The 24,058-nt window shown below is 35.6% G+C and overlaps 2 protein-coding genes across 2 annotated transcripts; one reads left to right on the forward strand and one right to left on the reverse strand.

The window, feature by feature from the left end:
• The first annotated feature begins 5,508 nt into the window (after positions 1-5,508).
• On the forward strand, positions 5,509-9,860 carry LOC140818053 (CRM-domain containing factor CFM3, chloroplastic/mitochondrial-like). Its single transcript, XM_073177870.1, has 9 exons — positions 5,509-6,687; positions 6,859-7,339; positions 7,426-7,556; positions 7,805-8,155; positions 8,248-8,404; positions 8,476-8,768; positions 8,859-8,918; positions 8,999-9,113; positions 9,354-9,860. The coding sequence occupies exons 1-8, from the start codon at positions 5,632-5,634 to the stop codon at positions 9,074-9,076; spliced, it is 2,607 nt and encodes an 868-aa protein (XP_073033971.1). The 5' UTR covers positions 5,509-5,631; the 3' UTR covers positions 9,077-9,113; positions 9,354-9,860.
• A 2,484-nt stretch (positions 9,861-12,344) lies between these two features.
• On the reverse strand, positions 12,345-16,979 carry LOC140818726 (putative uncharacterized protein YDL057W). The gene is made up of 5 exons (XM_073178769.1): positions 16,762-16,979; positions 16,000-16,169; positions 14,685-14,849; positions 13,264-13,357; positions 12,345-12,897 (listed from the first exon to the last, which is right to left on the reverse strand). Exons 1-5 carry the CDS (start codon positions 16,977-16,979, stop codon positions 12,696-12,698), a joined length of 849 nt encoding a protein of 282 aa, XP_073034870.1. The 3' UTR covers positions 12,345-12,695.
• Between the last annotated feature and the right edge of the window lie 7,079 nt (positions 16,980-24,058).

Consider the following 24,058-nt stretch of genomic DNA (forward strand, 5'->3'; position numbering starts at 1 on the left):
ATGGTGATATATATGGGGGAAAATTGGTTTATTTTGGATACGAAGATTGAAATTTTCAAAATAATAGAATATATATGAGTAACACTAAAATTTAATAATATTATAGATCAAAATCACAAATAGGCAGACATACATGACAAAAAAATATTATAGATCAAAATCACAAATAGGCAGACATACATGACAAAAACATATATATATATATATATATATATATATATGTATATGTAATTTGTGTATATGTAGAAATACATTATAAAAGGATTTACATTAATTTTGTCGATTAACATTAATTTTGTTGGATTGTATATATATATAATATATATTGGGTTGTGCATGTAAACGAGTTTTTCATCGTTTGTATGAATTGAAACTAGGGAACATGAGAAAATAAAAATGGTATAAGTGAGCTTACATTGAGTTGTACTTTGTGAAATTGTAAAAATGATTGGTCAATAGCTCTGTCTTGCGCATGCTTGCGCGGGAGAGGTGCAAATCAAATGCCCGATTTACAGTGGAAAAGGCTTGACTTGTGTTCAAGCATATGAATACGACCTGAGTACGTTCCACGTGCCTGACTGTTGGTGCTCCATACGACAAAGATCCTTCATTATTAAATAGTAAAAGATTCACGTGCATTGCTTGTGTTATTGTTAATTTGATAAAATAATACTAAACAAGTAACACAAAATTATTTTCAATTTAGAAGAGTTGTTCGATTTAAAAAGAAAGCTTTGTTTAGATTTTTTCTATGTAAAATATAGAGTGACTCATGAGATTTTAGTAAAGTAAAAAGGGTAATTATGAAATTAAATATTTTAGTGTCCTCTAAAATAGTTACTCCAATGATCCCATACTTAATAATATAGTATAGATTAAGTTGCATATTTATTGTTATTATGATTATTATTTAATATGTAAACCAAGCTAATGAGATATTCAGTTGAATATTATTGGTAAAGTAAATACATGTGAGTACAAAACTATAAATATAGTATAAGCAATATTGCAATTTTATTCAGGGAATCAACCACTTATTACACTGGTTATCAGTGGAAGAGATGATATTTTAAAAAGTGGGGAAATTTTATTTTATCAACCTTTGAAAAAAAATAATTAACATCTTTTTGATGTAGTGATATAAATTTCTTCGATAGGAGAAAATATAAGTTCTTCGAATCTAATTTAAAACAAAAAAAATCTACCCCTATTATGAGATTATATATACAGAAGAAAATAAGTATTAGTAATAGTAATATGGGTTCATTTTTGTATAACATTTGTATTGATTATATTAATATATTTCACTTAAAATATGAAAGCTCATTTATTTTTTCTAGAAATTAGATAAATTGATCCAGACAAATCGTTTGGGACTGCTCCATGAATAAGGAAAAATAAAGTTTGAATCGAGAATTTTCTCCGTAATAGATTATTATATAATATTGATAGATTTTGACACACGCGTGAGTGTGTTCTATATATAAAAAAAAAGAATGAGAGTCTTTAAATTTTAAATAAAAATTGTAAATTTTTGATATTGAAATGGTAAGATATAAAATAAAAATAAAAATGTTATTATAATACAATAAAATCATGGAGTTAGTTTGATAAAATGAATAGCAAAATTGCACAATAAGTACTTTATATAGTTCCTATAAACTACTCTTGTATATACATAGTAATAGATAGGGGCGAGACTGAGTAGGGACCCGTCCCATAATCCTCATACTCAATACTCGGCCCGATAAAATTTGAGAGTTTTTTTTTCTCCCGATCTTATACCCAACAAGTGTTGAGACACGAATGTTCCGGATCCCGTAGGGTAGGGATATTGTTGGGTGCAATAATTGTCTTTGCTTGGTAGAGTGATCGAACCGTGGTGCTTGTGCTGCTGTGCGGTTTAAAAGATTTGAGTTGCACCATTACTACTAGCTACAGCTTTTGGTAAAGCGGTAATCACTCGGTCCTACAATTAGTATCAGAGCCAAGGTCACGGGTTCGATTCCCATTGATTGCAAGGAGTGCAATTATTGGGAGGGAGATTGTTGGGTGCAATAATTGCCCCTGCTTGGTAGAGCGATTGAACCGTGGTGCTTGAGCTGTTGTGCGGTTTAAAAGATTTGAGTTGCACCATTACTACTAACTATAGCTTTTGGTAAATCGGTAAACACTCGGTCCTACATATATGATATCCCAAAAAAAAAAAATTAAATCCCTTGAAAGATACAATTCAATAACCTAATAAATAAATATAAGAAAACAACGCTGCAACTCAACAAAATGGCAAGCATGCTTGTGCTGATCAAGACATCATATTTGTTTCATCAATCATGAACTGAAATGAATAGCTAAGGGATAATGACTTCATAGTCATTATTGAATTCAAATTCAACTATTTTTATTTGATCAAAAGCATATTGCTTAATCGACCATATGACTCTCAAATTCATAGCATCAAAGTAAACATAAACTGAAATATAATGATAATGAGTAATCAGAAAGCGGTAAAAACATTACATTGATAACAAAATAAAACTGAAACACGGTGACATTAAAGTTTATACCGAAACTTTCAAAGTAAACATTAAATTGAAACGCAGTGAAATAGGAACCGAAAAAAATCTTGATTAATCCACACAAATCCAAAATAAAAATTAACATATCAAGCCAATGTCTCATTAAACAAGCGTTATGAGGACTTTTTTGGCATTTCTTTACGAAGGATCTTTCGTGAAGTGCATAAACGTCTTTTCTCTGAAGAATAGATAAAATGTTCTTCTTTGATCTTCTCTCTGTTTAGAAATTGAAAATGTCAATTATAAATTCATAATATTAATAATAATATAAAATTTTAATAATATTATTTTGGATCGGGACGGGAATCCCGTCGTGAGGAGATCATATGCCCGATCCTTATCCCGAAATTAATCGGGACAAGTAAAATCCCAAAAAATCGGGTCGGGAATTTTTCGTGAAGGGAATGGGACGGAATTCGAGTTGAGTCTGGATTTTCGGGTTTTTTGCCACCCCAAGTAATAAATAATCTTTAATCAAGTCAATTCGGGCTACATTATCGTAATTTAATAGCAAAAAATATTGCTACGAATAGACACGATGATCATAAACTAATTGCTACGAATAGACCAAAGTTATTATTTTAACGTGTCAATTTTAAAATGAGATATTATGTTTCAACACAATTATAATAATTTTTTCTCTATCGAATAAAATTAATTTGAATACTTATATAAAATTATAAACAGATTATGTAATGTAAAAATGTTAGTGTTCTAGTGAGAAAATACAAGAGATCTGAGGTAAAATCACATTGGTAATCAAGGGTAGAAATGACTTTCCACGTATAATTTAGAAAATTTCAATTGAATATGAATTGATGGATTCAATTTGATTATATATCTCATGTACCCCACATGATACTTAATTGAATAAATTAAATTATTATTTTTAAAAAAAATTAAATTAATTATCATTTAAAAAGCCTTTAAGATGTTTTTGACATATTTATTACATTTCAGTAATAAGTTAATAAATAAACTTTACTAATTTTTTTAATACAAAAACTCTAAGGGTGTGTTTGGTTGAGTGAATTAAATAAGGATAGATTAATAGTCACATATTTATCGTTAAAATTTTAAGATGTTTTAATAATCATTTTGACCCGGTTTAAGATCCAATTTTATTAATCAAATAGTTATCCATAAAGGGTGTGTTTAGTTGAGTGACTTAAATAAGGATAGATTAATAGTCCAATATTTATCGTTAAAATTTTAAGTTCTTTTAATAATCATTTTGACCCGGTTTAAGATCCAATTTTATGGATAATTATTTGATTAATAATAAATTTTTTTTTGACAAATATTTTATTGAGATTATTCATAAAAAAATATTATTTTTAATGTCAAAAGTATTACTTTTTATTGGAAATATGTAATAGGTCTCTTGTGAGACGGTCTCACGAATCTTTACTTGTGAAACGGGTACGCCATACCGATATTCATAATAAAAAATAATATTCTTAGCATAAAAAGTAATTACTTTCTTATTGATGATCCAAATAAGATATTTGTATCACAAAATACGACTCGTGAGACTGTCTCATACAAGTTTTTGACGTAATATGAGCAGAATTTACATGTTTCATGATATATCCGTGAAACTGTCTCACAAGAAATCTAATTTTTTTTTAAAAAAATAAGATTATGTTAAAGTTTGATTGACTTTAAATCAAATTTATCTGAAAGCATATTAATTTTTATTCTACTCGATTTATCATTAAAATTTTCAACATATCTAAATAAATTCATGATACAAATACTATATAAATAAAAATTAATTCCATAAAATTACTTTCATATATGTATATGTGCATTTATAAAGACCGGCAGTTATAGTGTAATTTTTTATAAACGAAAAATATCCATATAAAATTACAAAAATATATCATCATTTAATAATAAAAAAATAGCATAAAAACGCATTTTAGTATTTGTTTTTGTTTATTTGTAAATATCACATCTCCATAAAATCTTTCTTTATCATTATCTATATTTTTTTAAGTTTTCCCTAAAATAATTTTTTTTTTTTACAAAAACTATTATTAATTTTTTCTATTTTGATATGATCTCTAGACTTTAATAAAAAATGAGTGAGTCTCATGTGAGACCGTCTCACGGATCATAATATGTGAGACAGGTCAACCCTACCCATATTCACAATAAAAAGTAATACTCTTAGCATAAAAAGTAATACATTTTCATGGGTGACCCAAATAAGAGTTTCGTTTCACAATTACGACCCGTAAGATCGTCTCACACAAGTTTTTGCCTAAAAAAATATTAATTAATATGTAACATAGCGCGTCAAGAAATATTAATTTATATAATAGTTAACTAAATTAAAGTTGACTTGTTTGGACTATGAAAGTAACTAATCAAGTCGGTTAGTGAGCTAACCAGATAAATATTTGATCCGTATTCAAAATTATAGAACTCAAGCCTAACTCAAATATCTTCGAATATATTTTTCGAGTCAAACTTTAAGTCAAAATTATTTTGCGCATTCAAGAACCACTCTCAAACCTTAATATTTATTAATATATTATAACTATATATTATATATCTATACTTCTATACTATATTAGTAAGTGTAAAACCTTTAGAGTAATTGGTTTAGAGAACATCAAAATATTTAATTACATAATTACCCTTCTTACTTTATTAAAAACTTCATCAAGTCACTCCATGTTTTATATAGAAAAAAAATCTAAACAAAACTTCCATTTTAAATCGAACAAATCTTCTAAATCGAAATTAATTTCGTGTTAATTATTTATTATTATTTGATCAAATTAAAAATAATAATAATACATAAACACATATATATTTTTTCACTAGTGTATATAAAGTCTTTTTGATATTTTGAGTTTCTGAAAATTCATGGTCAAATCTTAATGGTGGAGCAATAATTCGGATAATTAGGGAATAAGCTCGGACCAGGTTGCCGGCTTTCAAGATTTGGTTTTAAGGCCCAATTTACGAATGCAAGCCGACCAGTGTTCCTTCTTCTTTATCCATGGTGGCAATATCTATACTGTGACCCTGCATCGTCATGGCACTCTCACCCGCGCGTTTGAAGTTTCCAACGTCTTCACAATCAAATTATCCTTCGCAATGTCCCAGAATTCTTATATTTCATCCAGAAATCCGTTCTTTAAAACGATTTAATTCGCATAAGCTTAGGATTTCTTGTTGCCAGCAAACAGTTCAGCTCAAGAATGATGAAACCCATGAAGGGAATCTCCCCACGAGGAAGAAGAGGAAGCCTAGGCCGAGTTTTCTTGATCAAATTCAAGGCAAATGGTCCCTCAAAACGCCTTCTTTGAGAGAGAGTTTTCCTTGGGAAATAGAAGAAAGTGGTAGTCGAAATCAAAGATTTGAGGCACAGCCGTTACGTTTTCCCAAGGATGTTTCTTTAGAAGCAGGAGTTCAGGTGATTGAGTCGGTTGGCGGTTCTGATTCTGCTGTAAAAAGTAAGTCGATTTTGGCTCCATGGGTTCATGGAAGGGAGAATTCAAGGAAACTTCATGAATCTGTAGGCAACAGAAAATTTCAAGAAAATGATGATATAAAAGGCCAGTGTCAAAAGGAGGAATCTTTTATTAGTTTTGTTCAAGTTTCTGAGGATTTAAAGGAGGAAATTACATTTGATGGCAATTTTGAAGAAAATCATGGAAAGTTTGATGAGTTTCAAATTACATTCTCGGAGAAAAAGGAGATTTTGGGTGATGGGGACGGTGAAGCCGCCACTTTTAAGAAGGATTCATCGCCTATTAGCCGAGAGATAGGCATCTGGGGAGGTTCTGCTGCTGCGAATGGTTTGAATAGATTACCATGGGAAATGGGAACCGGTGAAAATTTGGAGAAAGGGGAGAAGTTAAGGAAGAGTAATACAGAGTTGTCAGAGATATTGATACCCGAGAATGAGTTGAAGAGGCTTAGAAATGTGGCATTGAGGATGGTGGAGAGAATTAAAGTCGGTGCAGCTGGCGTGACCCAGGCATTGGTGCATGCTATCCATGAGAAGTGGAAGAATGAAGAGGTGGTCAAGTTAAAATTTGAAGGGGCGCCTTCTATTAACATGAAGAGAACACATGAAGTGCTTGAGGTTAGCTGCTATAATCGAGTGCATTTCCTTGATAGAACAAATAAACGAATATTGATTTAATTATTATGGGATTCATTAGATTCATTTACTGAGTCATATTAATCATTGGGAGTTATATAGTGTTTAATCTTTGAGGTTTATATTGGTGCGTTGTGTTATGTTATTTATCAGAGAAAAACCGGAGGTGTGATAATATGGAGATCAGGGAGTTTGGTAGTGGTATATAGAGGAATGGCTTATAAGCTCGATTGTGTAAAGTCATATGGTAAACACATTGAAGCTGACATTCAAGCATCGGGCCCTTCTGAAGATTTAGTAAAAGATTCTTCCCAAAGCATTGGTGTGAAGCATGTTAGTCGAGCTGCAGAATCCTCCGAAGCTGATGCTTCAAATTATTCGAGAAATATATCCAATGAGGAAGAAATGTCATTGCATGAGCTCAACTGTCTTTTAGATGAGCTTGGTCCGAGGTTCATAGATTGGTCGGGTCGTGAACCACTTCCTGTTGATGCGGATTTACTCCCAGCTGTTGTTCCTGGATACAAGCCTCCTTTTAGACTTCTTCCTTATGGGACTAGACAAGCTCTGAAAGACAAAGAAATGACTTATTTGCGTAGAACTGCAAGAATACTGCCTCCACATTTCGCACTTGGTGTGTGCAATAACACTGACCTTTATTTGCTAATACATACAAATATATATTCTTTGTATTGAGTTTCTTTACATTGCTTCATTTAGGAAGAAACAGAGAACTGCAAGGTCTTGCTATGGCTATGGTGAACTTATGGAAAAATAGTGCTATTGCAAAGATAGCCATCAAGCGTGGTGTTCAGAATACTTCCAATGAAAGGATGGCTGAAGAGCTCAAGGTGTGGGTTATTTAACATGTTAGCTATGTATTCTGCACATGACTACCAATTATATTGTTCCTTCCCCACTAATTTTCCCAAGAATATAAAGAAATAACAAAAAAATGAAGAAAAAGAGCGATGATGGTTTCTGAAGATTCTTTTGGTCGTGATATGCGCCAAAAGTATGGTTGATCATACAAAAAATGAATATTAATGATTAAACAGAATTAGTTTATGAGGTATGACCTATCTTATCATTAATGCAGATATTGACCGGAGGAACGCTAGTTTCCAGGAACAAAGACTACATTGTCTTCTACAGAGGTAATGATTTTTTGCCTCCTGGTGTTTCAAGGGCAGTAGTTGAGGCCGAAAAAAGTACTGCTTTCCGACAGGATGAGGAAGAGCATGCCCGGCATAGAGCCGCTACGTTAATTGATTCAAGTGTCAGAACACCCAAGCAGCCATTAGTTGCAGGTACCCTTGCAGAGACGGTTGCAGCAACCTCACGCTGGGGAAACCAACCAAACAGTGCACAGATAGAGAAGATGATGAGAGACAAAGCTGTTTCCAGACATGTTTCTTTAGTCAACTCTGTTAAGAGGAAGCTAGCTTTTGTATGTTTTTATATTGAAAAGGAATGATAACCGTAATGAGTTTGATCACATTCAATTTTGATCACAAGTTACCGTTACCATATCTGGTGCAGGCAAAGCATAAGATCAAGAAGGCTGAAAAATCCTTGCAAAAGGTGCTAGTGAATCAAGAACCGGCAGACCTGCCAAGCGATCTGGAAACATTAACTGATGAGGAAAGGTTTTTGTTTCGTAAGATTGGTTTGAGCATGAAACCTTACCTGCTTCTAGGTAACAGCTACATCATACTATGTTGCTGGCTCATTGTATTATCTGGAGCTTATTTTTTGTTTATCCTGTAGGGAGGCGAGAAATTTTTGACGGCACTATTGAAAATATGCACTTACACTGGAAGTATAGGGAGCTGGTAAAGATTATTATAGATAGGAAAAAATTTCCACAAGTCAAGCATATTGCAGTTTCTCTTGAAGCTGAAAGTGGTGGGGTGTTAGTATCTGTAGAAAAAATTACCAAAGGCTATGCTATAATAGTCTATCGTGGAAAGAATTATCAGCGGCCTTCTACATTCAGGCCGAAAAATCTTTTAACAAAAAGGCAAGCATTAGCTCGTTCTATTGAACTTCAGAGACGTGAGGTAATGCCTTGTTAACCATCAAATAGAAGATGTTTCGTTTGTGGTTGTATTTTTTGTCGCTGACTTATCTTTCCCCACAAATATTTGCAGGCTCTTAAACACCACATTTTGGAACTGGAGGAAAACATCGAAAAGCTGACGGACGAACTGGTATGATGTGTATTATTACTCTATCAGAACGATACTAGAACTAAATGATATTTTATCAAATACCGAATACAAACTTACAGGAAGATATGAAGACTGCAAGTGAAAATGATTCAGAGAACTTGAATTTAAGCTTGGATACTGCATCTGATTCATCATGACAACATTGGGCATGCAAATGGCGTTTCGGGCATAGAGGTAATCTTATGCATGCTTTGAAAAATTTGGCTAGTCTTGATTGATTCACCTAAGCTTTTATTTTTATGATTTCTTCTACTCTCTAGAAGAATTTTTCTGAGATTTTTGCTTTTTCTTTCTCCCCAAGTGTATTGTAGCAATCACAACAGCACATAATTTTTCAGAATTTAGAACAATATGGTTTCTCACCTTTTTCTATCCTATCATTTCCTTTTGAAGTTTCTGTTTTTATTTCACAAGGCCAATGAGCCCATTGTCACAAGCATGAGAGAGCATCAAGGAGTACAGAAATACTTGAAGAGTCGGTGCAGTAATCTGCAGGTCCCCCACCAATAAGGTTGATAGTTTCTTTTATAGAGCAAGAATAGCTGAATGAGGACCCTTTGAAATGGAAAAAGGAACACATAATGCGGAAGAAAACGTGTTCTACATATTTTAACAGGCACAGTTTCTAGAAAGCGATCGCATGGCGTTGTATAGAAGCCAAAATCTTTCTTTGCATTCCTCATTGATGTCAAAACTGATTTGTTCCATTGCGAATAAATTTTCGCGGAAAGTCAAAATGGCAAATGCTGGATGGAGGTCATTCCTAGGGAATAACCTTTTGGACCAAACAAGCCGTAGAATCTGTTGTCAACAATCTGTGTAATGCCTGGACTTCTTTATATAGTCTAAACCATTTATTTAAAATCTTATCAGGACAATACGACTTTTTCAAGAAATAAAGGCCTCAGTCATTTTCCTTTAGTTCAAATTCAGACATGTACCTTCTCTCCGATTCTGCATAAAACTCGATGGATTAACTATAGGATGACATACATGATATCAAGCTTGTTATTTACACAGATGAATGCTGAATTTTTACCATTATATACCATTATATAAGTTCCATCCAATCAGACAGCACACTAAAAGTTTGGTAGGTATAAAATTTTTATTGAATACTCACTTATATATCACATACTTGAAGTCAGACACAAGACTATACATCATTTATTTTGCTGACTGCAGATATTATTTCTTGCATATAATCCACAGTGGCCTCAGCCAATTTATCTTTGTGTAGTGTAGCCATGAATAGCTCCTTCTATAATCTTTAGTCCTTGGTTTGGTATAATCTTGTCGAATTCCTTTGCATCGCCTAACTCGACAAATACATCAACAGACCCGTGGATCGTCAACACCCTGAATAATTTGTGCGAAATTAAGTTTACATAACAGAACATAAAAATGCATAGTTCCAGAACACGAAAGGAGGGCTTTTTTTTAACTTTATGTATGTCACTTTCAAAATTAAATACAAATAATTGACAAAAAATTATCGGCATGGCAACAGTTGTAGTATCATTTATTTGAATTTACGATATATGCTTAAGTGAAACCAATAAAATAAGACAAAAATTTGTGTGAAACGATCTTACGGGTCTATTTTGTGAGACAGATGTGTTATTTGCGTCATCTATGAAAAAAATAAAAACTATAAAATGTGTGAACATTTATACTTTTTTATTGAATCAACATAAAATGTACAATAAATAAAGTATCTGAAAATGTATGGTTAGTTTTGAATTATACATTTGATGGCCAATACTATTTTCAAAAAATAATTAAATAATTGCTTTCATTTTTTCAGGGAAAAAACGAAGAAGATTTTTTTTTATTAAATAGCCATAAATATTCCAGGTGGATTCTTTTGAGTAGATCTTTTGAGAGACTATCTTACGAGGCTATATCTGTAAGACAGATCAATCCGACACATGCTTATATTAAAAATATATTCTTGACTTAAAAACTATAATTTTTCATTAGTTAAGTCAGGTTATAGATCCGTTTCACGAAATTAATCTGTCAGACTGATACGATCGTGGATGATCAAACTTATAAAAAAGCATGAGAACCACTAAAGTTGCCGGAAGGACTAATAACGAGATAGCGAAGCAAGAAGTATAAGGAAGCTCTTTAAAGACACAGAGTGAGCTACCGAGAAGTGCCTAAAAACATGTCGTCAAGGCTAGAAGGGTTCGGGGACGTGGCAATCAAGTTGAAGGTCATTGCGACATCATTCAAGTGTTAAAGGACCAAAAGGACATCAACAACCACACGTTCCAAGCATGCAGCCCTGTGCGCAACGCACAAAAAAAGCTCCGGACCGGACCAGGGGTGCCCTAGTCCGCCCTGCCTTGTCGATCTGAAGTAAAGAAGTGCAGTAGCCTGCGCGCACCAGGACGACGCGTAAAAAAGATTTTTCTTTCAGTATCTGACTTTTTTTTTAACGATATCCGGTCCGATCCAACTATTGAAAAATATTACTTTTTATGTCAAAATTATTATTTTTCATTGCATATGAACCGGGTTAACGCATATCACATATATAGATGCGTAAGACATAAGACACCTACTCTTTTGTTAACTTTCGACATCGCCCTTGTATATTTTGATAATTGTCATTTTACCCCTAATGATTTTATAATTACTATTTTAGTCCTTTAACAATTTTAAACTTTATTGCTTTTACTCTATCATAATGCGGTCATTTTCATACGCACAAGTTGAATTAATTCAAAGTTGATTTTTTTTTTAAATGATTATACAAACACGAAACGCGTGTGCTGAGACACAAATAATAATAATACTAGAGGATGTTATCTTTGTAATCAGGTTTGCATGGCATAAATCAGGTGTCTGACCCGAAATAGTTGACAACCAAATTAATCGGGTCGGGTGTTTTTCGACTTGATCCCATGTCAGGGAACTATTTTTTAGATAGGCTAGTTCAATAGTGCAGCCAAAAACCATGTTCAAATACAAGTTGGAGCTGATATAGTTCTCTAGAATACGAATAGTTAAATGAAATGCTAGAACAATGGCAATACCCTGGTACAAGATCCGATGGTGCCAAACTAAAATTGGACTCTTAGATCTAGCATGAGATATTACATTATGCTGCCATAACGAACCAAGATTACCTAATTGATATGTATGGTGCCATGATCTTTGGACAGAAGTGCAAGTTCTAGTTTGAAGCAAGTCCCTGAATTTCAAACACGAAACAGAAAATCCTGCTCATCTCCTGTGATGGGTATTAGTGATCTACTTGAGTTTGAAGCAAAGGTTGATCTTTTTCCAGAAGAGCAAGACTCAGAATGGATCACTCACAATGATGCAAGCGACCATAAAAATTTTCAAAGACTCGTCACATCACTGAAGAGCAACATTATCGTACAAAATAAATTCCGTCCAACACGGTATATTTTATTCTCGTCTATCAAATTCTTGATATCTGGAACATACTGTGTTTACATAAGAAAACAATGACACTGAAGAAAATATCCACCTTCTATCATTCACGGCATATCAGACAAGATAGATTGTTGAAGAATGATGGATGGGCACTTAATGTCATTTGACTTAATAAACAATACTGTTTGATCACACCAACCAAGTTTTACCAATCTTCTATCTTAAGAGAGGAGCAGGGTTCCGGATGATCCCAATTGTCAAATTTTCAAGAACCACAAGCTCATTATCGGAAGATAAATTTGTAAAAATATTGCATACTTCAAAGTAAACATGTTCAGTCTCCTATTCGGAGACTTCTTCAGCCTGCTGCATGCATTCCTTTATGAAAGGCAAAACGGCTGAAGATAATGCATCTTGATGTGAAGAATATCCATGATTGGCCCCATCTACAATTTGCAACTGGTGGTTCGGTATGATCTTGGCGAACTCCAGAGCATCTTCAACTGGAATAATTTCATCAACTGATCCATGAACTGTCAATACCCTATAAACGCATTTCGAAAAGTCAAAGACAAGTTCCCGTGCATTATTTTCAAGATTTATGGCCAAGTACTTGGAAGCCAACAATGTAGCATGACGTGATCACCAGAATCTAACTGAATTACGCAGATGCAAACCCAAGATGACAAACCAGTGGTTAATTTTTTCGTCTTATGAAAAAATTCATGACCTGACTGTGGAAACAATTTTTTCACTCATTCCAGAATACGTGACATATTGCGGCAGATGAATTAGAAATTTTAGAAAGAGGTAATAATGGGTAAAATCTAAAGGTGGCTAACTTTTTTCCAGTTGAATGTGATACGACCAAAACGAGCATATCATCAGAAAAAATCAGTATCATCATTACCTGCATCCCTTGTCAATCGAAAGACATGCTTCATGCATGTTTGTATTTAATCGATCCATCAAACTTTCCTTGGTGACTTGATACTCTACTTCTCCTACGAAAAGAAATGAGTGAGGTAACTTTGTCAGTCAAAAGTGCATGTGTGCTACAAATAATATTATCAAGCCATTCTCATTTCTCAATGAAACTCTTACAGATGTACATATCTCAAATTGAGGAAAAGCAATGAAATAAAGTACAGTGCTCATAACCCACAGAGATAGTTCAGTACTCCATGATAGAAGTGTTTAGAAACCGAACAAAACGCTTGAACCATAGGTTTTTAATCAATCACAGTTTGAATTCATTTTACAATCAACTAAACCAAAAATTTTGGTTTATTTCAAATTTTAGGTTCGATAAATATAAACTGTACCAAACTAATCCAAACCAATTACATAAATAAATTTTGTTAATTTAGTGCTATTTTCTTGGATATGGAAATATTTTATTTGTTTTAATTTGTATTATATTATGAATGAGCTTTGAAACAATCTAATACATTAATAACTTATTTATTGCATATTTTAACCCAAATAAACATATCCACATCTCTAAAAATTAAGATTTTTTATAAGTTGCAAAATTCTGAAACCTGCATAAGTATTTTAATTAACTGTATTTTACTTATAATCAATTTTTAATTAATTGTATCTCAACTTCTATCAAGTATCATATGTTTTTTCTACTGAATTACAATATCATATGTATTAATTCAATATGAAGCTCAAAATTTAAATTAATCTTCCAAACCAGTCCATACCAAACCAAACCGAGATTTATGATATAGTTTGGTATGGATATAAAAAACCCATGGTTTGGTTTGGTTTAAAATTTTGTAAAACTAATATAATATGGTTTCATTGGTTGGGTTCGAATCTTTATCCAAACCGAACCAAACCGTGAACACCCATACTCCATGACAATATACTTCTCTGACAGGTAAAATGTTGCAAAAGAAACAAATTACTGTTTACTAATACACAGCAGAAGTGAAAACCACAACGAACCCCTCAGATTTTTTTTACCTTTTTTCAGATTTCTGTGGCCTCTCATCAAACGGGTTATCAGAATTGTGCAAAAGAGAACTATCAAACTAAGGAAAGCTATCCTTCAGGTTTAAACAGTAGGGTTTGGAATTCTTCTTCTTTCCTTTTTTTTTTACTGGTGGTTTTGGAATTCTGAAGTAATTGAAATTGGTACTAAATATATTAAAAGAAAAAAATTAAGGCTCATAAATTTTACGTCATTATGAAATGTCTAAATATTTATGAGTGACATCTCCTAAAGCACAAATGATGCTTGAGTGTAGGGTCACAATATTCAACATCAAGTTAGGAAAAAACAAGCAGGGGTCATCACCTAAAAAAGTGTATGATTACCTGTTCTCGTTTTAATATCAATATATCCTTCCTTGTCGAGTCTTTCTAAAAAATTTTTACCCAGCCTTTCTTCAAGGCCTCTCTTGAGATCATAACGACCAGAGACATTCACGACAGCAGGAATATCATGATATTTAGATGCATACAGGAGGACAACGTTTCCACCTGCAACATGTGATAACAAAAAATGCAAGGAGAATCAACAGATCGCATTTTGAAGCCTTAGCACAATTGAGTGTTTAAAGAGAGGATTGTGGGACGAATTATATGCCATAATCACAAAGCAAAACACTATAAGTGAGAAGAACAATAGATCCAGTTTTAGCATGGATTTTTCCTTATAAGGTTCTACTGTATTAGAAGGAAAGGGGTATTTTTCACTCTTAGGGAACATATAGTCATCCACCGCTGCACTAAAGTTGTAGTTTGAAAATTTAAAGAAAGACCAAACTAACCATGAAACAAAAAAAGAGTGGAGAGACAAGCAAAACTCAAATTGAAAGCATTTCCTTCGGACTAAAATAAAATAGGCCTAAATGTCTATGTTGTTGCAAACTTATAGCCCTCAACCATATTACTGCCTTGCATGAATTTCCAGTTGGCTAAATTGAAGGACATTCCAGCTAATAAAAAATTACTCGAGAAAAATTTAAATGGAAACAAGACAAATTCAAGAATGCTCTTCTCTAGACTCAACGAGTAAGTTCAAGAATGCCCCTCTCTGAAGTATATAAGGCGCCGAGTCAGACTATGCTGTCGCCTGTCAGATCATCTAAATGAATCATTTGATACAAGCTTGTCAAACAAATCATCAGTAATAGCTAGATACACTTAGTTGTGCATTTCATTTTATGTACACATGTTAACGTGTCTATTGAAAAACAACAACACGCATAAAGACTTGGGTCTAGTTTTTTTGGATTTGGTAACAAAAGGTAGGGGTACTTGGAGTAAAGAAAAGAACCAGAAGAAAAGTATGAAACATTTGTGGGTAAGTAATGCATGTCTGTGTGTGGGTCTGAGATTTTGAAAAGGGAAGGATGTATTGTATGGCAAACCAGGTAGAAGGAAACATTTGTACCATGGAAATTGTAGAAATTGTCAAATCATGGAAAATCGTAAGCTTATGAGAATGGACATGACAAAAAATCATTTAAGAGAAGCGGGTGCGGGGTGTCTAGCAATGATGGTATCGCAGGTCAAATAAAATGAGAGAGGAGGTCTCAGGCTCAGCTGGTATTTCCACTCAGTTGGTATTTCCAACAGGTAATGGAAACATACAAGATACTCAGTTTTGGATACAAGTTGATACGACCTTTACTGTGCCCAAGAACCACAACTGCAGCACGTTTTACACTTTTGAAGTATTCAGTAACAGCTCTCAGGTCTTCAACTTCACTTAAGTAGTTGCCAAAATGAAATGAACCTTCACTTTCCCTGCAAATAGGATAAAAGCGTACAACCAAGTAAATCAGCAGAATGTTACTCGAGCATTAAAAATTAAACAAATTTTAGATGTTTATGAGGCAGAGGAAAAATGTAGCATAGTATTCAGATGAGTTGGATATGAAAGCAGGAACTAGTTCTCGGTCTGCAACAACATTTATAAAAAAAAAATAACTCGGGTGTATCAGGTTATTTGCTCCCGCCATCTTATTGTCACTCACCATACCAAATATGATGAAACGTAATACATTTGGCTTAAACCTATCAGGAAACTTTTGCGCCAACCACAGTTATGGGAGGCAAAAATTAAAGCTAACTAAAGTAAAAGATGGAATACTCATAGGTTGTGAAGTGCAGAAAGTTTTATTCCATTGAATAATAAACAGATGCTAGATACAGATTTATATAGATCAACCTAGGAGTCTTATCAAGAAAAAGAAATTCCACTAACAACCTATCAGATAACTCTTTTTAAATACAAACAAAATGATCCAAATCCGCCAATTATCTGGATTATATGTTATTAATATCTAACATTCCCCCTCCAGTTAGGGTCATATATGTTGATCATGCCCAACTTGGAATTCATGTCTTCAAAGTTTGGCCCGTGAAGAGAATGTCCGTGATTTGCAGCAAGTGAGAGGGGATGTAGTTGAGATCAATGACTTTCTTCTCAATCTTCTCATTTATAAAGTGTAGGTCTATCACAATTTGCTTTGTTCGATCGTGAACTGGATTCTTGGCTATACTCATAGCTGCTTGATTCTCACACATCATTTTAAAGGGATGACCATCTTCAAGTTTCAATTCAGTGAGTAGTATGTTCAGCCACATTCCTTCATAGGCCATGTGCTAAGGCTCTGTATTCTGTTTCCGTGATGCTGCGTGCCACTATAGACTGCTTCTTACTCTCCAAGTTACTAAGTTCCCCCACGCGAATGTGCAATATCCTAAAGTTGATCGCCTATCAGTATGCGATCCAACCCAATCAGCATTATTATACACTTCGAAGTTTTTGACTGAGGACTTTTGAAGCATCGTCATTTCCTGGGTTTCTTTTGAGATATCTCAATACTAGGTATATTGCATTCATGCGGTCCTCTGTTGAGCGATTCATGACACGCACAAAAAATCCAATATTCAGTCGTGTGTGCGAGAGATAGATTAATTTGCCAACTAATCTTTGATATCTCCCTTTGTCAACCAGTGGACAGTCATTCCCAGATGTGAGTATGACATTAGCATCCACAAGAGTGTCAACTGGCTTCCTCCCCAAAATTTCAATTTCCTTCAAGAGGTCTAACACGTATTTTCTTTGAGAAATTGAAATCTCGTGGGATGATCTACCCACTTCCATTCCCAAAAAATATAATATATGAGATTTTCAAGATCTTTCATTTCAATTCCTTCGAGAATAAGATATTACACATATCATATCCTCGTCGTAATTCCATGTCAGTAAAATATCGTAAACATAAACTAGTAGGATTGTGATCTTTCTTTCATATGAGTGTTTGATAAACAGTGTGATCAGATTGACCATGGGTATACCCATTCTTTTTCATAACATATGAAAAACGATAAAACTAGGCCTGAGGAGATTGCTTCAAGTCGCACAGTGATTTCTTCAATCTGCATGTTTTATGAGTTGTGGACTCGGACACAAATCCACGTGGGATATCCATATAAATTTCTTCCTCCAGATCTTTATTTAGAATAATGTTTTTAACATCAAGTTGAAACAACGACCAATCCAAGTTTGCAACAAGTGATAAAAGAACTCGGATGGTATTGAGACTGGCAACAGGAGCAAATGTTTCTTGGTAATCAATCCCATATGATTGTGTGCATCCTTTTGCTACCAGTCGAGCTTTAAACTATTCTATGCTACCTTCAACCTGTTTGTTTCCCTGCAGGGAGTTGAGCGATGACGGAATGTCGCCTTCCATAATGGATCTTGGAGAGCAATCTCAATGGATGAAGGAATCTAAACCTGGTCCAATCTGGTCACAAAACCTTGATGTGCAGATGATAAATGTTCAAGTGAAACAAAATACATATAGGGTGTAATGAACATGATCGAATCCCTTTCCTTAATGCAATAGGCCTCTCATCAATATCAACATGTTGGATATGGAAGAATCACAATAGGACCAGTATTAACTTGTGCATTTTCAGCGAAAATTGGCTTCGGGGAAGTGTTGAGGTTTTGCTTTGCTGATTCTGATGAGGGTGTAGTTTTCTCCAAGAGTACACTTGCAAGGGCTAATATGGTGGACTGTCAATCGCTGTAGGAGCATGAGTTGTGTTCTCATGAGGTTCTAATCGTGGTATGGCAGGTGTATGAAGTTCCAAATTGTTAGATCCTCTAAGTTCCGTCTCTCCCTTAATCGAAGATTTGTTATAAAAAGGTTCATACCCAGAAAATGTGACATCCATAGAGGCGTAAAAAAAATTTTGTAACTGGGGAGTAACATTTGTACCCTTTTTGATTTGGTGAATTGTAGAACCCGTAAATTAGACTACGTATAAGCCATGCATAATTCTAGTATTTTAAATTAAAATGATTTTATTCCAAGAGTATTTAAATGCTTTTCTTTAAAGTTAATTATTTTATGCAGTAGTTTAATTTTTATCTTTTCAGTTAAATTCAGTGAGGCCGGACTGGAGTTGGAGATAAAATTTAAAATTTAGAAATCATTCCCGGAGTTTATTTTAGCTAGCTAGTAAGTTGATTTAAGTATCCTATTTTTCCAATTTTACTTTTCTCCTAAATTCAAACTCACCACCACTTCCCTCCACCAGCCGCCCACCGGCCGCCCACCAGCCGCCGCGATTCCGGCCGGTCACCTCCAACAGCCGCTTCCGGCCGCCGTCGGAGCGCAGCCGGCCGTCGGAGCACCTCCGTTGCCGGAGTAAAGAAAAAAAATTATAAAAAAGGACAATTTCGTCATTTTATCAAAAATTCAAAATTATCCCATACTTAAAAATCATACCAAACATAATACTATTTTACGTCATATATTATATTTCTATCACAATCATTTTTTTATCATTTACATAGTAATCATTAGTTTATCCTATCCTTCCAACCAAACGTAGCCTAAAGGTTTAAAATACACTAGCTAAGCAATATTTTTCCCCACTTATTAGCTTAAATTCGGTCACCCCTTGAGTGAGATAACATTTCTTTGACACCTCACCACCTTTAACTTCTTCTTTATTATTTTCTTAGCATGATAATCCTTCATTTTTTTAATCACCATTTAATTATTAATCCATCATTATCCTAGACTTGGTTGACATGTAGAATCGGTCATGGCACATCCATATGATCCCTCCAACAATCATTTGATATCAAACAAATTCAAATTTAAAAAAGAAGCAAGACTTGGTCATACCATTTGAATCCCTTTATTATTGGATCTCCCCTCACTCTCCTAACCATTTCCCCTCTCCCTAATCTCGAAAATCAGTAGCCATTCAGTAGAGGAAATCGAGAGAATAATAGCAAGAAATAATTGAGTAGAAAGAAGATCAAGAAGAACGCTCTATCTCCTCCGCGCCGCGTCGTTGCGTTTCGTTTTCTTTTCAAAACGAAACCAAGGCATGTATATGTTCTTCTTTGCTCTTCAATCAAGCCATATTAATATTTTGAAACATCATACTCATGATTTTATTAAGCCAAAACCGAAATACATGACCATATTTTTAAAAAATGAAGTGCAGATTTTCGGCTTCTCCTTCCATGCTTCACGGTTTGCTTGTTTTTGTGGGTACAGGTGGTTGGCTCGACTCAAGGCTCCCAATGCTGCATCTAGACATGTTCTAGGACATGTTAAGATCATATTAGTCCATTCGTTCAAGTCTCATACCCGCTGGAAATCAGAAATGACAGCAACTCCCCAAGCTTGTCCCTTTTTGCATTCGATTTTCTTTGTTGCTGTCAAAGGTTGATGGATCTGGTCCTGGCTGCCCTAAGGGCTATAGCCATGGTTAGAACATCTCCTGGTGATGTCTAAGACGTGACCAAGTTGCCTTTTTGGAGCTTGGTCCATGGTGGAATCGGTTTTTAAATCAAACAACAAGAACAGCCCCTTCGACCTTTTTTAAATCCTGCATGTGTCCTCTCGGTTTTGGGTGTTGGTGTGGATCTTGGTTGGCTCTTTAGCCATGGTTCAAACCATACCCTAGGATGTTGGTAAGAGGTTCTGGACGGTGGTTCAAGACCCAATGTCCATTAGCCTCGCAAACGACGCAAGGAAACCAAAGCACAGCTGCTGTATTTTGTGGACAGCAACTTGCTGCTTCGGTTCAGTGGCTCGTTCGAGTTCTTGGTTGGCTTCTAGCCTATGGCCTTGGACTGGACAGTGTCTCATCGAGTTGGGAAGGTCATGTTTTTGACCGTTCGTGATTCGGATCATTTTAGAGGTCGTACGAGGAATTATGGTGCGATGTGCCAAATTGACTCTCGAAAGAACGTTTCATGTTTTTGCCTCTATTCACCAAAATTTCGGCCCTTGTCATTTTAGGAGCATTATTTCATCATTTTAAGTGTATTTTAATCATGACTAAATGATGGTTCGGGTTGGCACGGAGTCATGATTAAATACGAAGTCGTTGGGCGTAATTGTATCGTTTTTGGATTCAATTACAAAGTTTGGTCAAGAAAATCATTTGCATATTTTTCATGTCAAATTTAGGTCGCAGCGAGCTAGGGAACGATCCAATCAATGCGGTAAAATAATACAGGATATTTCATTATGCCAGTTAATTATATTACGTGCATAAAAATAAGAAAATATTCATTTTTTAGATTTATGCGATATTGGTTTTGGTCATTTCACTATCATGGGAGCATTGTATCATCCGGTCGCAAGTTACCGGTCAGTTCAGTTATGTACCACCCAGTATACTGTGGCATTAATCTGATCAGACGTTCATTACTTCACCCGGTCGCCAGTTACCGGTCCAGTCAGCGCAATTCAATACATGGGCCACTTGCGTAGACCATAATCTCAACAAAAAATTTATGACATGTTATTTTATTCAGGGCTCCAAGGAGCAAACATTTTCACTGCGATTTTCAGTTCAATTATGCACGTAGTATAATTGCTCATGATAAGTTATTTTCACATTATGACTCATGACATGATATTTTTACTCCCATGCAATTTTACTATATTATTTACTCGTTATTTACGATATATGCATGCTGAGTCTTTAGACTCAATAGACTTGATTGTTGTATGTACTGATGATGTCGGGGCCGAGGGCGGGGAACAGTGAGCTAGCTTGGGTCGACAGTAGTGGAACCCAAGGACCTCAGTTTAGCATTTACCATTTTTATGCTCAACATTTTATCAGTTGTTGGATTATTCTTAAATTGTTATTTTGCAAACAAATATTTACTTCCGCTGCTATTTTGAATATTAAACTTTATTTATCCGTTTAACTTATGAATGAGACATTTTAATTATTTGAAAAGAAAATTTTAAATTTTTCGTAAATTTTCAAACACGAATTTTCGGGCCATTATAGCTGGTATCAGAGCAATGGTTCTGTAAAGGGTTGTACTACTACTGACCACGAGAAGCTCATGAAGTCACGTCTTCGGTCTTTAAGTTTTACATTTACGCATTTTATTTAAAGCATGAATTATTTAACAGCATGTTTTCATTAAATATTTTATGTCCAGATTTATTTTATTGTTCAGTATTTAAATAAATTATGGAATTATGTATGTTAGTTACGTATGAGTTATGTATGGAACAGTATGCCCCCTAGACGCATTCTCGAGCGCACTAGAAATGACGAGCCTCGCAAGAGGACAGAGAGGAGCAGAGGCAGAAGAGAGATTTACCACCTCCACCTCCACCTGACATGATGCCCAGATGCTAGCTGGGATGACTCAGTTCTTCGCACAGTTTGCGGGGGACCATGCTGTGGCGCCCAGGCCGACAGGGCCCGAGGCTTTCTATGAGAGATTCATGAAGATGCGTCCTAAGGAGTTTTCAGGGACGACGGACCCCATGATTGCCGAGGGCTGGATCAAGTCCCTCGAGGTTATCTTCGAGTTCATGGAGCTTGGGAGATGCTGACAGAGTCCGATGCGCTACCTACTTATTCGGAGGAGATGCCCGCTTATGGTGGGAGAAGGAGCGTCAGTAGCCCTGAACTTGGCTACGCTGAGCTGGACACGCTTCACGGAGGTATTCTACTCCAAATATTTTACTGAGGAAGTGGGCACCAGGTTGACCACTGAGTTCATGAGCCTGAGACAGGGAGATCTGACTGTTACGGAGTTCATCCGTAAGTTTGAGAGGGGTTGTCATTTTGTGCCCTGATCGCGAATGATGCTAAAGCCAAGTTAATGCATTTTCTGGTGGGTCTACGGCCGATCTTGCGTCGTGATGTTAGGGTGTCTGACCCTACTACTTATGAGGTCGTTGTCTCCAAAGCTCTAGCCGTAAAGCAGGATCAGCGTGATATCGAGAGAGACCGCCAGGGCAAGCGCCCAGTCCAAGGTACCGCACCGCCTCCTCCTCGCAGCATCAGCAGCAGAACAAGAGGCCTTTTCACGGACCGCCTAGAAACAGAGGTCAGCAGCAGCAGCAGCCCCGAGGACTTTTGAGCACACAGTTTGCCCTAAGTGCTCACGTCGCCATCCTGGAGCATGTATGTTTGGCTCAGGGAAGTGTTACAAGTGTGGCAGTCAAGACCACATGTTGCTGCAGTGTCCTCAGAGGAATCTGCCTACCCAAGGCAAGTTTTTGCTCTCCATGCCACGGAGACGAACCCGGAGAACATGCTTATGACAGGTACCTTTAAGCTTTAAGTTTACATTGGAGATTTAATGTTTTGGGTTAAGATTTTTTAACATAGAACTAAACTTGTAGACATGCAATCCTACTGCAATTCTATGTTCAAAAATCTTAACACAAAACATTAAATCTCAAATGTAAACTTAAAGCTTAAAGGTACCTGTCATAAGCATGGTCTCCGGGTTCGTCTCCGTGGCAGATCTATCTTCGAGAATACCGAAGCTCCCTGCAATTGATCAAATAGATCCTCAATCCGCAGAAGTGGGTACTTGTTCTTCACTGTAACCCTGTTCAATTCTCGGTAATCAATGCAAAGTCTTATCGTGCCACCTTTCTTCTTTACAAACAAGACTGACGTGCCCCATGGTGAAAAACTCGGGTGAATGAACTCTTTTTCCAGAAGTTCCTGAATCTGCTTCTTAAACTCTGCCATCTCTGTCGGTGCTAGTCGGTACGGCGTTTTGGATATCGGAGTCGTACCTGGCATAAGCTCGATGGAGAACTCCACCTCTCTCTCCGGTGGCATACCAGAGACGTCCTCAGGAAAAACGTCTAGGAAATCTCTAACAATAGGAACATCTGAGGCTGACTGACTGGGCGCCTCGAGGACAGATACAAAGGTCGCTAGAAACGCCCGACACCCTCTATGCATGAGCTTCCTAGCCTGGACATAAGGAATAATACGCGGTAGAGGAAAGTACATGTCTGGCTCGAATAAGAACTGCGTCATTTCAGGCGGTCGGACTAGAACAGATCTCCTGGAAGTCAATCAAAACTCTGTTCCGCAATAGCCAATCCATCCCTAGAATAATGTCAAACTCTGGCATCTGCAGTACGATAAGATCCACATAAACAAAATTGCCATGGAGCTCAAGATCTATGTCTCGGATCACATTGGTAGCTGCCATCTCCTCACCAGAAGGCAATACTATTGAATAGGCTACATCTAGCCCAACGGTCTTGACCTTGAAAAATTAGCAAAGACCTCCGAAATAAATGAGTGAGTGGCCCCTGAATCTATCAAGGTCTTCGTAGCAGAACCAGATATAAAAATTCTCCCTGAAAGATCGGAACTTTAAGTTGAACCCAATAGTTACAAGAACT

The sequence above is a fragment of the Primulina eburnea genome, chromosome 17 (assembly GCF_022965805.1).
Source record: "Primulina eburnea isolate SZY01 chromosome 17, ASM2296580v1, whole genome shotgun sequence".
NCBI classification, from domain to species: domain Eukaryota; kingdom Viridiplantae; phylum Streptophyta; class Magnoliopsida; order Lamiales; family Gesneriaceae; genus Primulina; species Primulina eburnea.